General features: G+C 37.5%; 1 protein-coding gene across 2 annotated transcripts in view; it reads left to right on the plus strand.

Annotated features, from left to right (window-relative positions):
• The first annotated feature begins 7,554 nt into the window (after positions 1-7,554).
• Positions 7,555-12,557, plus strand: part of LIPJ (lipase family member J) — a 40,937-nt gene continuing 35,934 nt past the window's right edge. For both annotated transcript variants that reach the window (XM_049854968.1, XM_049854969.1), the window contains exons 1-4: positions 7,555-7,661; positions 8,154-8,274; positions 11,209-11,407; positions 11,928-12,037. In XM_049854968.1, the coding sequence (XP_049710925.1) occupies positions 7,557-7,661; positions 8,154-8,274; positions 11,209-11,407; positions 11,928-12,037 (535 nt within the window). In that variant the 5' untranslated portion in view covers positions 7,555-7,556. The remainder of the gene's footprint in view (positions 7,662-8,153; positions 8,275-11,208; positions 11,408-11,927; positions 12,038-12,557) is intronic.

A 12,557-nucleotide genomic window follows, 5' to 3' on the forward strand; every position in this document is an offset into this window, starting at 1 on the left:
TATAGTTTGTTTATCCGTTCATCTGTTGATGGACATTTAAGTTGTTTCCATCTTTTTGGTATTGTGAATAATCCTGCAATGAACATGGGTATGCATATGTCTATTCATGTGATGGCTCTTATTTCTCTAGGATATATTCCTAAGAGTGGGATTGCTGGATCGTATGGTTATTTCTATTCTAGATTTTTGAGGAAGCACTGTATCATTTTCAAAAATGGTTACACCATTTTACATTACCACCAGTATGGCAGAAGAGTTCCAATTTCCCCAAAACCTTTCCAACATTTGTTATTTTCTGTTTTTTTTATTCGTGCCAGTAATATTGGGGTGAGATGGTATCTTATTGTGGTTTTGATTTGCACTTCTCTAAAGTGATCATGACCATTTCCGCATGTATCTGTTAGCCACCTGAACATCTTCTTTGGTGATGTGTCTGTTCGTTTCCTTTGCTCATTTTTAAATGGACGAAGTACCTGTTTTACTGCACTCTTGTCAACTGTAGACATTTATCATCCTGAAAAGTAGTTGCCAACAAATTAGCTCAAGTAGTCATTAGTTTTTTCCTGAATTGTTCCATTAGCTTTCTAAAGAGAGATTTACTCCCATTCTCTGTTTTGCACCCAACTTCTAGAGTAACTTCATAAAACATAGGTCTAAATCAGTCATTATCAGTGTTGCAAATTTCATAAAGAATTAAGACCAACTACTTTTTTACATAAATGTGGTACAAAAAGTATTCAATGATATGTCCCCAAGTCATGTTTATATCTCATCTTCATAACTTCTTCTGTCTTATGCTATAGCTAAACTGAATTCTTTATTGTTCCTTGAATACGTCTTCAAGTTTTCCACTTCTCTATAGAATTGGAACACCTTTGCTTGTGCTGTTCTGAGTACAGAGCATATCTTTTGAGTTACGTTTCCAGTAAATGCGAATTTACATTAACCCTTCACTCACTTTTTCCTTTCTCCTTATCAACAATATACTTTTTCAGAACAATTATTCCAAAATTAGGAATGTCATGGCCATTGAATTGAGGTAGCCATGGTGGCTTGAGACTTCTCATTGCCTCAGTCTTCAGGTAGTGGTCCTCCCATCTCCAAAACTAGTTATATCTTAGTCCAGAGCTATAACTATAGGGAAGCGTGTTCATAACTTATTATTGGTATGACTGTGCCCTTCTGGAAGAGAGGGAATGACTGGATCATCTAAGGAAAACTAGAATTGCAAAATAACTGGAACAGCTCCCTTCTCTTCATAGTTACCGTCACCTTTTTCTTCAACTTCTTTCTTATTACTTATCTTTGCATAGCTGGTTCCTTCTAGTCATTCAAGTCCAGCTTAAAAGTTGCCTAAAAGAGGGCTTCCCTAATTACTTGAACCAAAATAGCTAGCCAGCCAGTGAGTCTCTATCTTACTAGCCTGTTTAATTTTCTTCATTTTGCTTAACAGTTTTAGAAGTTATTTGCTTTTTTATCTGTTTACTTATTTATTGTTTTTTATATTTATTGTGTATCTTCTAGTATAATATAAGCACCAAGAGGGCATAAGTGTTGTCATATTCCATACAGCGACCCTGGTAACTACAATTAAAGTTAGAATTCTTAGAGAATATTTGGTTTCACTAACTGTTTGCCTTGAAGGTATATTAGCCTTTTGAGGAGAATACTTAAGGAAGATAGAATGTATAGGCTGAATGGTAATTTAATTGCGCGATTTTATTATTAAACATCCTTTTCCAGAGAGTGCTATTTTATGATGTAACATGACAAATAATATATCATGTCAGTCAGCAAACAGATATCTAGTAGTGTGCTGTACCACCTCTGTCTATCATTGATAACTTGAATGACCATTGATGACATACCTAACAGTTTGTAGATAACATGAAACGAAGATGGGTAATCACATATTAAATGATAAAGTTAGAATTTTTAATGATTTCAACAGACAGTCAGTGAAACAAATTTAAAAGAAAATATTCCTTAAAAAAATGGGACAGGGATATTCCTTGTGTCTGGGAAATAATTTTACAGAATCATGGAGAGAGGGCATAGAATTTTAGTTGATTCTAAGCTCATTATGAGTTAACAGTATAATGGAGCTGCCAAGATAAAAAGTAAATACAAACCTAAACTATGATAAATGAATTGCAGGGTGCAGAACAAGGCAGGTGACAGTCCCACACTTCTTAGATTGGCCAGACTGCATCTGGGATACTGTATTCATTGCTGGGTCCCAGATTTTAAGAAGATCATTCAGAATTTGGTGCAATTCCAAAGAAAAGTGACGAGGAAGGAAAGAGAACTTGAAATTATCTAACTTGAGCAGGTAAAAAGGTTAGAGATTTCTAACCTAGAAAAGATTTAGAGGGAACACGAAAACTATCTTTAAGTATGTGAAAGACCTTAAGGGAGAAAGTGTAGGACATTTTTACTATACTAAAATCAATTGATGAAAACTATAGAAAAGTAGATTTGGGCTCAACTCAAAGAATCTATTCAAGGAAAAATTTTACATATATTTATCTAAAAATGAAATGAATTCCCTCCAAAAGTAGCTTTCTGTTTGGGGGTTTTCAAGCAAAAACTGCATGAACACATAATAGGGATATTATAAAGGCAATTGCAGTATTAGATAGAGCAGTGGTCTTCAAACTGGGGTACATGTAAGTAAATGATGGTTTTCTAAAGGGTACCCATGCATAAATAGCTTAAGGAAATCAATATCCAGGTCCTCAGCTCCCAAAGTTAGTTTTTATTGATATATCTGTAAAAGTCTTTTTTTTTTTTAAGCATCCTCCCTCTCACAATGGTCCTTCAGCTTTACAAAGGGAAGACATATCTCTTGTTTATCTCTAATCTTACATGTAGCATCACTTTGTGGTTATTGTCATTAGGTGCCATCAAGTCGGTTCCGGCTCATAGCGACCCTATGCACAACAGAATGAAACACTGCCCGGTCCTGCGCCATCCTTAAAATTGTTGTTATGCTTGAGCTCATTGTTGCAGCCACTGTGTCAATCCACCTCGTTGAGTGTCTTCCTCTTTTCCGCTGACCCTGTTCTGTGCCAAGCATGATGTCCTTCTCCAGGGACTCATCCCTCCTGACAACATGTCCAAAGTGTGTAAGACTCAGTCTCGCCATCCTGGCCTCTAAGGAACATTCTGGCTGCACCTCTTCCAAGACAGATTTGTTCGTTCTTTTGGCAGTCCGTGATATGTTCAATATTCTTCGCCAACACCACAATTCAAAGGCGTCAACTCTTTTTCGGTCTTCTTACTCATTGTCCAGGTTTCACATGCATATGATGTGATTGAAAATACCATGGCTTGGGTCAGGCGCACCTTAGTCTTCAGGGTGACATCTTTGCTTTTCAACACTTTGAAGAGGTCCTTTGCAGCAGATTTACTTAATGCAATGCGTCTTTTGATTTCTTGACTGCTGCTTCCATGGCTTTTGATTGTGGATCCAAGTAAAATGAAATCCTTGACAACTTCAGTCTTTTCTCCATTTATCATGATGTTGCTCATTGGTCCAGTTGTGAGGATTTTTTTTTTTCTTTATGTTGAGGTGTAATCCATACTGAAGGCTGTGGTCTTTGATCTTCACTAGTAAGTGCTTCAAGTCCTCTTCACTTTCAGCAAGCAAGGTTGTGTCATCTGCATAACACAGGTTGTTAATGAGTCTTCCTCCAATCCTGATGCCCTGTTCTTCTTCATATAGTCCAGTTTCTCAGATTATCTGTTCAGCATACAGATTAAATAGGTATGGTGAAAGAATACAACCCTGACAAACACCTTTCCTGACTTTAAACCAATCAGCATCCCCTTGTTCTATCCGAACAACTGCCTCTTGATCTATGTAAAGGTTCCCCATGAGCACAATTAAGTGTTCTGGAATTCCCGTTCTTCCCAGTGTTCTCCATAGTTTGTAATGATCCACACAGTCAAATGCCTTTGCATAGTCAATAAAACACAGGTAAGCATCCTTCTGGTATTCTCTGCTTTCAGCCAGGATCCATCTGACATCAGCAATGATATCCCTGATTCCATGTCCTCTTCTGAATCTGGCCTGAATTTCTGGCAGTTCCCTGTTGATATACTGCTGTAGCTGTTTTTGAATGATCTTCAGCAGAATTTTGCTTGCATGTGATATTAATGATACTGTTCTATAGTTTCCACATTTAGTTGGATCACCTTTCTTGGAAATAGGCATAAATATGGATCTCTTGCAGTCATTTGGCCAGGAAGCTGCCTTCCATATTTCTTGGCATAGATGAGTGAGCACCTCCAGTGCTGCATCTGTTTGTTGAAACATCTCAATTGATATTCCATCAATTCCTGGAGCCTTGTTTTTCGCCAATGCCTTCAGAGCAGCTTGGACTTCTTCCTTCAGTGCCACCAGTTTCTGATCATATGCCACCTCATGAAATGGTTGAATATCGACTAATTCTTTTTGGTATAATGACTCTGTATATTTCTTCCATGTTCTTTTGATGCTTCCTGTGTTGTTTAATATTTTCCCCATGGAATCCTTCACTATTGCAACCCGAGGCTTCGATTTTTTCTTCAGTTCTTTCAGCTTGAGAAACGCCGAGCGTGTTTTTCCCTTTTGATTTTCCATCTCCAGCTCTTTGCACATGTCATTATAATACTTTACTTTGTCTTCTCGAGAGGCCCTTTGACATCTTCTGTTCAGTTCTTTTACTTCATCAATTCTTCCTTTTGTTTTAGCTGCTTGACGCTCAAGAGCAAGTTTCAGAGTCTCCTCTGACATCCATCTTGGTCTTTTCTTTCTTTCCTGTCTTTTCAGTGACCTCTTGCTTTCTTCATGGATGATGTCCTTGATGTCATTCCACAACTCGTCTGGGCTTCGGTCACTAGTGTTCAATGCGTCAAATCTATTCTTGAGATGGCCTCTAAATTCAGGTGGGATATAGTCAAGGTCATATTTTGGCTCTCGTGGACTTCCTCTGATTTTCTTCATTTTCAGCTTGAACTTGCATATGAGCAATTGATGGTCTGTTCCACAGTTGGCCCCTGGCCTTGTTCTGACTGATGGTATTGAGTTTTTCCATCATCTCTTTCCACAGATGTAGTCAATTTGATTTCTGTGTGTTCCATCTGGTGAGGTCCATGTGTATAGTTGCCGTTTATGTTGTTGAAAGAAGGTATTTGCAATGAAGAAGACGTTGGTCTTGCAAAATTCTATCATTCGCTCTCCAACAGTTTCTATCACCAAGGCCATATTTTCCAACTACTGGTCCTTCTTCTTTGTTTCCAACTTTCGCATTCTAATCACCAGTAATTATCAATGCATCTTGATTGCATGTTCGATCAATTTCAGACTGCAGCAGCTGATAAAAATCTTCTATTTCTTCATCTTTGGCCCTAGTGGTTGGTGCATATATTTGAATAATACTCATATTAACTGGTCTTCCCTGTAGGCGTATGGATATTATCCTATCACTGACAGCGTTGTACTTCAGGATAGATCCTGAAATGTTCTTTTTGACAGTGAATGCAACACCATTCTTCTTCAAGTTGTCATTCCCAGCATAGTAGACTATATGATTGTCCGATTCAAAATGGCCAATACCAGTCCATTTCAGTTCACTAATGCCTAGGATATCGATGTTTATGCGTTTCATTTCATTTTTGACAATTTCCAATTTTCCTAGATTCATACTTCATACATTCCAGGTTCCGATTATTAAGGGATGTTTGCAGCTGTTCCTTCTTATTTTGAGTCGTGCTGCATCAGCAAATGAAGGTCCCCAAAGCTTTTCTCCATCCACGTCATTAAGGTCGACTCTACTTTGAGGAGGCAGCTCTTCCCCAGTCATCGTTTGAGTGCCTTCCAACCTGGGGGGCTCATCTTCCAGCACTATATCAGACAATGTTCCGCTGCTGTTCATAAGGTTTTCACTGGCTAGTGGTTTTCAGAAGTAGACTGCCAGGTCCTTCTTCCTAGTCTGTCTTAGTCTGGAAGCTCAGCTGAAACCTGTCCTCCATGGGTGACCCTGCTGGTATCTGAATACCGGTGGCATAGCTTCCAGCATCACAGCAACACACAAGCCCCCACGGTATGACAAACCGACAGACACGTGGGGGAGCATCACTTTAAGAAGTAAAAACTTCTAATGTGCCAAACAAAGGACAATTTGAAATGTTGGAGTTGGTATTGATAAAGAGAATGATTCCAATGACACTTCCAAATTCTTCTGCAATTTAGTTGGGTTCCCAATTTTTTTAGCAAAATTGAAGGAGAACCTAATAGAATTGTCAGTTGAAAAATTATTTAAAATAATTTTCAGTGATGGATCATTTTTATTTGGGCATGTAACTAATAATAAAGTGTCATACCACATTTTTGTAACAATCGTTATATAGCTTTATAGGTAGGAAAATTGATGCTCGGATAGGTTACATTACCTGCCTTAAGTCACAAAGCTAGTGTAGTAGAGCTGGGAGTTTTATAATACCTGTCAGGTATAGTGTCTGGCTTATTGTACACGGCTCTTGAGATCTATAATCTGCACTTTCTGGCTCTGCTGTGATCCCTTCATTTCTTACTTTTCTAGAAGGAGTGTAAGTGTCATGGTTCTGGCTTCACAGAATTTGGGAGATTCAAAATCACTTTACTATAGTAAAGATGAAATCAAGATCCTCAGAGGCTGAACAAATGAAAGTTTTCTCAGCTTCTAACTTGCCCTACGTAGACCTGCCTCTTCCCGGTACACAATTTAAACATACTTTAATAAATGTTAGTCTGGTGTTACGGATTGAATTGTGACTCCCCCCAAAAAATATGTATTGTAAATCCTAACCCCTGTACCTGTGGTTATAATCTCATTTGGAAACGTTTTTTCTCTGTTATGTTAATGTCATAATATTAGTGTAGGGTATGTTTTAAATCAATTTCTTTTGAGATATGAAAAAGCAGATTAAGCAAAAAAGCACAAATGGGGGAAGATAGATGCCACACCACATGAGATCTCCAAGGAACTGAGAAACAGAAGCTGAAAAGAGACAAGGACCTTCCCTCAGAGCCAACAGAGAGAAAGCCTTCCTCTACAGCCAGCATCCTAAATTCGGACTTCTAGCCTTCTAAACTGTGAGGAAATAAATTTCCATTTGTTAAAGCCGCCCAATTGTGGTATTTTTGTTATAGCAGCATTGGTTAATTAACATTAACCATCTGGTAAGAATATTAAAAAATTATTATTATATCATTAATTCTGACTTCAATTAATTTACAATATATGATAAAGCTCTCATAATTTGGTTAAACAATACTATAACAGAAACTTAAGAGAGGGAATTTAAATTACACAATTTGATAGTTGGAAAAACATGGACTTTGGAATTAAGAATCCTGACACCACTTATACATCATATATCCTTAGGAAAGTTAATTTTTTTTTAGCCTTAGTTTTCTCATCTAAAAATGGTAATATTTCCTATCTCACAGAGCTTTTTAAAGAGTCAAATGTATTATTTGCTTCAATTTTTAATAGTATTAACAACTTCTTTTTATACATAGATCCCAAATGTGGTACCTTTTCACTGCGCTGTGTTTGGTCCTTATTCTTAGAACAACTCATGGTCTCTTTCGACATCAAAAATCTGTGAATCCTGAAGCAAATATGAATATTGTAAGTTGTTAGGAAATAACTGATAAACTGCTGAAATAACAGAAAATACTACTCTTCAAATTTTGGAGTTTTTATGTGAACAGAACTATACTTAAACTTATATCTCTGTATCCATATATTTTGATATGCGTCAACTGATAGCCCCTATTTACTATTCTGTAGATCCCAATTTCCTCTTTAGAGTGAATAGTGGTTAGAAAAGTTAGTGAGTTAGTTCTTGAGATATCCCTTTGAGGGTGGGTTTTTATTTTTTATTTATTTTATTTTGGTTTTTTGTTTATTTATCCTTGAGTCCCTGGTATATAAGATGGGAGTTTTGTAGGTATTCTATAAATATATATTGCCTGAATGAATCAGGAATGAATGAAAATAAAAATAGATAGGCCTGAGGTTGAAGGAGAATACTAACGTTCATTATTACATAACAAGTTAGAAATAGCAAACCATTTAACTAGGAATCTTTTGCTAAGTTTTGGTTTTTATTTAATACAGAGTGAAATTATTTCCTACTGGGGCTACCCTGATGAAGCATATGATATTGTAACTGAAGACGGTTATATACTTGGCCTTTATAGAATTCCCCGTGGGAAGACAAACAATATTAACAATTCAGGTAATATTAAATTCAGAACCTATTGGAGACTAGGGCTGAGGTTCTTAGCTTTTCGACGCCTTCTAAGTGAACACAGGACAAGATCTGAAGATTTAGCGAACAGTTTGGTTTTCATATGTCTCCCTGCATGTCTCAAGAGGAGAGCCTGATTCTCCAGTGGCTTCTTGTTCACAGAGTGGTGGAACACAAGTTTCCTTCAGGTTTCTGTGGCCATATGTGCTGATTCTCTAGAGATTTATTTGTTTGATGAGGGGTTAGAAATTACCTGAAACCTAAGAATATTATTATGAAGGTTTGAAGAGAAACTGGTAAAAATTTCCTTCCTTGCCTTTGTGACTCTCTTCTCTAGTGATGGAGCCCTGGTGGCACAGTGGTTAAGAGCTTGGCTGCCAACCAAAAGGTCAGCTGTTCTAATCCAGCAGCTCTCCTTGAAAATCCCATGAAGTGGCTCTACTCTGTCCTATAGGGTTGCTAATAGCAAAAAGATCAGGTTCATAGCAGCCTCATGGCTCCTTATCCCAACGTATGAGTACATATGTGTCAGCAGGGTATGGTGCAAAAGGCACTACATTTGTCAGGATACCTGAGATATTGTCATAGATCTGCCAGTTACTAGCAGACTATGTAATGGATTGCTTTTGCATGTTCATCTTATTGCCCAGATAAAAGTTAGGTTTTTTTTTTTTTTTTTCCTAGAATTTCTCCCTAAAAAAAATGTTTCCCATAGGACACCTTCTCAAATTCTTATTTTTAGCATTAAAGTTCTTCAGAGAATGCACATTATCTTGAAACAGCCTCAATCAGTGTAACTTTGGATGCATATAAAGTTCCCATCTATGAAGCAAGTACCATAATAAAAGACTTAAAGATAATTTTGAAATACAGTAAGTGCCTTAGAGTTCTCTAGAAACAGCCTAAGGCAGGGGATTCAGGTGCATTTGACTTACTGAGGGTGTAATATCAGGAGAAAGCAATGTGGAGATCAGGACGGGGCACGTTTAAGATCTAAAGAAGGATATGACTCAGCTGGAGTCTACCTGCGGTTTGCTCCCAGAGGGGCTCAATGCATTGCACCACACAAGTGGTCCCACCTTGAAGTTAGGGAGCCAGCTTTTTGCATTTCCATTCAGTCATTCATTGCCTCTAGAAGGAGGTGTCATCTTCTGAATGAGGCAATTCGTGGTCGCCAAGGGTATTTCTACAGAGAAAGGGGAAATACTGAGCCTTTAGAAAGCAACACTCATAACAACCTGTTTAGTAAGGAAGATTTGAGCAGGCACTTAAGAGGATCAACTAGAGTCTACTCCTTGCAATACTGTGATCCGCTTGACTTTCACATTAAGTTCATTTCATCCAGGTACAGATTTTCCAAGATTCTGACTGTTCAGAATTTCTGGGGAAACTTGCAAGAGAAAGGTTAGTGGGGCAAATTACGGTAACAGCTTTTGCAGCTGGGCCTAACACCATAGCTGGTACTCATAAGCTGCCTTTACCACCACCCATTCTTGATTCCCCTCCCTCTTAAGTACCTTGCATAATGAGTAAGCTAGGTCCTCATCCCTAAGCATTACCATGTCCATATCAGGCCATATTTGCTGTCCTTGCCAATTAACAGTTAAACATGGAGTAACAAGAGATGCCCCAGTGGATCATCTGAATGCCAGATATATTTCTCCCTGTCCCCATTATGTATCAGCAGTGTACTTCCCCATGATGGTCAGGGCCTTTTACCCCTGCCAGTGCAGTAACTCCGCTGAGTAGAGAAAGGAATTAAACGAGGAAAGTGTGGAAACCCTGGTGGTATAGTGGTTAAGTGCTACGGCTGCTAACCAAGAGGTTGGCAGTCTGAATCCTGCAGGCGCTCCTTGGAAACTCTATCGGGCAGTTCTTCTCTGTCCTATAGGGTCGCTATGGGTCGGAATCGACTCACTGGCAGTAGGATGGTCTCAATGGGAGTCTAGCTTTAGCCTGGTTCCTGGGAGATATGGGACATAAAGTATATCGCAAAGTTTGTCCAACTTTGAAGTAAGGGGATGATATTTTGTACCTTTGTGTCAGTCAGTCATTGGGTGTGAGTTGCCACCCCCATCAGTGTGGGATCTCTCATTTAGCCAAGAGTGCCAAAAGTGCTTGCCTCAGGAAGGATCAGTTGTGTACTGTTAGCAGATAACACAATAGCTGGTAATGAGAGCATCAACCTAGTTAATGGTATCTAGGCAGAGCACCAGCAATATCTGTTACAGTACATAATGGTGATGTGAATTTTGTAGGAATGGCAACTTGGGGCTTAGAGCCCAACTGAGCATACCTTACAGGTTTTTAAAAGGAGTTATGTCTCAAAAACCTTGGAAATAGATTAGGGCTCTGGTTAGGTGAATAAAACAGTGGCTCTAATCATAATGGCATCAGGATTAAAGATGACTGTGAAAAATACAATCTTAAAATTATTTTACAAAATATATAAGTGGGAAAATATATAAAATATATTTTATGTAATGTTATTTGAAATGTGTATGGGTTCCCAAATCACTATTAAATATTGAATATTTTTTCTATATTCCTGAAAGTTTATATATTTAAGTAAGACATGATCGAATTGCCAATTCGGTTATTTGAAAGAAATCCATTAGCGAACTGTTTGAAGCATCATTGACATAAAATGGGATTAAAACAAACATCGTTTGCCATCAAGTCAATTCTGACTTGTAGTGACCCTATAGGACAGAGAACTAACTGCCATAAAGGTTTCCAAGGAGCACCTTATGAATATGAACTGCTGACCTTTTGGTTAGCATCTGTAGCTCCTAACCACTATACCACCAGGGTTTAGTAATTTGCCAGTTTATAGAAGCAATATTTTAAAATCTTCAAACTGTCACATGTTGAACTTTTGAATTTCATATAAAAGATTTTTATGTAGACTTTTTTTTCCAGCTCAGAGGCTTGTTGTATACTTGCAGCATGGTTTGCTTACATCTGCCAGCAGCTGGATTTCCAATCTTCCTAACAATAGCCTGGGCTTTATTCTGGCTGATGCTGGTTATGATGTGTGGATAGGAAACAGCAGAGGGACTACCTGGTCCAAGAAACACTTGTACCTAAAAACAAATTCCAAAGAATTCTGGGCTTTCAGGTACAAAGACAATGAAGTAATGTTTAATTTTATTTTATAAGTGCATTGAACATTTTTTTTTTTTGATTGAAATAAAATAAAATACAGGTTTTACTCTTCTCAACTCAGGGTTTTCAGTAGACCACCAACATTTATGTAAAATTTGGGTTGAAAATTAAAGAGTGCTTGTTTGATTTTAAGCTTGTTTCCATTTTTTGAGTAGTACCCTTTATTTCTTAGTATACTGTTAACCAGCCTCCACCCTTGCTTTTACCAGTCTCTCACTCTGTAACTCATATCCTTAGTCTTTCTCACTTACTTAGAATATACAAATGTCCTTTTTACCTTTTTATAAGACTGCCTTGTAAATATTTCCTTCCTTGACTTCTTTGTGTTCCCCACAAAAGTCTCTATTGAGTAGATACATTATAAAACATAATTTATTGCTCATGCCAAAAAAGGGTTGAAATTTGCCTATTTATTATTTTCAAATGTTAATAATGGTGGGACGTGCTAGTTTATTTCCATTTCTTTTTTGTAGTTTTGATGAGATGGCCAAATATGACCTTCCAGCTTCTATCGATTTCATTGTGAAGCAAACAGGACAAGATGAAATATTCTATGTAGGCCATTCACAGGGCACTACTATTGGTATGCCTAGAGAGAGTGTTGGTAATATTCTTTAATCACTATTCTTAAGGTTATAGACAGACTTCTTAAATTGTAAAAAAACTTCTGGGCCTATATGTTGAACAAAGCAAAATCGTGAGACAAGTATGGTATAACAGTATGCCCTGGAGTCTTACATGCTGCTTCAGTTCACATAGAGCCTTTGCTAGTCACAAATAATTGATCGCAGAAACAAGGTTGTTTGTGGTTTTGTTTATTTGCAATTGTATAAAAGTTGCATATCCGTTCTGCTTAAAATCAAAGTGAGATCATAATCAAAATTTGTTCCACAACGGGAACTTATGCATTATTTTTTTGAAAATATAGCATAGGTTTTATGAGTGTGAAAAACTTGAAAAGGCTCTTCATGTTTTCGAATTTAGGGCAGATCAAACTTAAGAAATGCACAAAGATGAAGAAAGCCTTCCTACATTAAAAGATGAGCAGAAAAAAAATCTTTTCTTCCCATAGAACTCTAATACTCTATCTAATGCTTAACAAC

The sequence above is a fragment of the Elephas maximus genome, chromosome 16 (assembly GCF_024166365.1).
Source record: "Elephas maximus indicus isolate mEleMax1 chromosome 16, mEleMax1 primary haplotype, whole genome shotgun sequence".
In the NCBI taxonomy this organism is placed as follows: domain Eukaryota; kingdom Metazoa; phylum Chordata; class Mammalia; order Proboscidea; family Elephantidae; genus Elephas; species Elephas maximus.